The sequence below is a fragment of the Poecilia reticulata genome, linkage group LG12 (assembly GCF_000633615.1).
Source record: "Poecilia reticulata strain Guanapo linkage group LG12, Guppy_female_1.0+MT, whole genome shotgun sequence".
Classification (NCBI taxonomy): domain Eukaryota; kingdom Metazoa; phylum Chordata; class Actinopteri; order Cyprinodontiformes; family Poeciliidae; genus Poecilia; species Poecilia reticulata.
The window spans coordinates 1812840-1814448 of NC_024342.1; the positions used below are offsets into that span (position 1 = coordinate 1812840).

General features: G+C 36.2%; 1 protein-coding gene across 1 annotated transcript in view; it reads right to left on the bottom strand.

Annotated features, from left to right (window-relative positions):
* Positions 1-1445, bottom strand: part of crb2a (crumbs cell polarity complex component 2a) — a 22841-nt gene extending 21396 nt beyond the window's left edge. Inside the window, exon 1 of the mRNA XM_008423171.2 lies at positions 1216-1445. Within this exon, the coding sequence (XP_008421393.1) occupies positions 1216-1282 (67 nt within the window). The 5' untranslated portion in view covers positions 1283-1445. The remainder of the gene's footprint in view (positions 1-1215) is intronic.
* Positions 1446-1609: the final 164 nt, after the last annotated feature.

Genomic DNA, 1609 nt, shown 5'->3' on the forward strand with positions numbered 1-1609 from the left:
GGGGGGTGCGTGTGTGTGTGTGTGTGAATAGGTGAATGACTGATTGTAGTGTGAATTGCTTTGGGGTACTCTTCATAAAGTGATATACAAGTACAAGCCATCTATGTATAAATGTATAAATGTATAAATGTATAAATGTATATTCATTCACTTTTTCAGTTAGGACAAACAGCAGCTGCTTTTATTTTATTGAACTTATTTGAACTTGCATACATTGTAGAACACATACTAGCACCACAAACAGTTTGAAATAATAATCTGGTAATAAAATAATAAAAATGAACTCTAACAGTAACAGCCTGTAAAAATGTTCAGTGGACTTCAAGTTCAAGTCTTTAAAGTCACGTTAATTAACCATTAGTTATATATATATAAGTGCAGGATAAATGCTTAGTTATCAATAATATGTCAAAGTTGCCTCATTAACATTAAAGGGTTTTTTGCAGGTCAGTTTTCTGCTGTAAAGACTTTGACATGGTTGCAAGTTCATGCAGAACCTTTAAATAACAGATCCTATTTTGGGTAGGGGACACATTAGACAACCATTATGTGATAAACCAGAACTTTGTGGAAAATTAAATAACATAACGGGACATTACGTGACCTCATTCTGAAGCTTCGTTCAAGCATGGAAAGATATGAACCAACTTTCTCTACTCCTCCATTGTTTGCTCTGATTTGAGTCTGCATGACTGAGTGGTCTCATTCTGAGTCAGTCATGTGTCAAATCAGACACAGATTAACTCAACTCCCACCAGTTCAGAACGCTCTCTTTACGTTATTAGTCTAAGAAAGTTTACAGCTTTGGTGATTGAAATGATTTGTCCTCATCATAGTGGTCTTTTCACTATTGTTCAGTTTTACTGGATATGATTAAAGTTCAAAATAATCATTGAGGGTGGCAAAACACAACATCTCCTCATTGCTTCATCTTCTTTATACATAGTTGAGGCTCAGAAGAGGTCTTACATCACAAAACTTTGTGAAAGCCCCTCGTTTGGGAAGCACCATCATTAAGAGGCACAATAACATTCCTTCCCATACAACACTTCTCTTACAGACTTTCACTTCTACAAATGTTACATGTAGGACAGTGATTAAAGTAATCTGTATCATTTAATTTAGTTGTTTTGTGTTGATTTTCTTTATTGAAGTGTCAGTAAAGAAAAGGTGGGACTTTCACATTAAATAGAAGAATAAAAAGTTTCTACTCACCCCACTTGAACATCATCATTGTCAGCAGAAGTGTCTTTAAATTCAAATGAACTTTCCCCAGCTCCATACTAAAGCTGGAGATGTAGGTCCAGTCAAGAAAAAAACAAAAAAACAATCAGATTAAAAAAAGCAAAAAGGCAAGTAAGTGTTAAAGTCCCGACATGTTGCTCCTGGCTGGCCTCAGTGTAGAGGCTGTTTCTCCACAGCCACCCTCCATACTTGGCCATAGACAGCCTTCCCTGGTCATAAGGAGAGTGATCAGCCATCAGAGAGAGAGAGAGCTGTCAGGAAAACATGAGGTGGACTAACACCTGCTCCTGTGCAAGAGCTGCTATTAACTCTCTCATTGAACTTTTGGAATTAAAGGAGTTGTTTTAAAAAACAAATTTATATA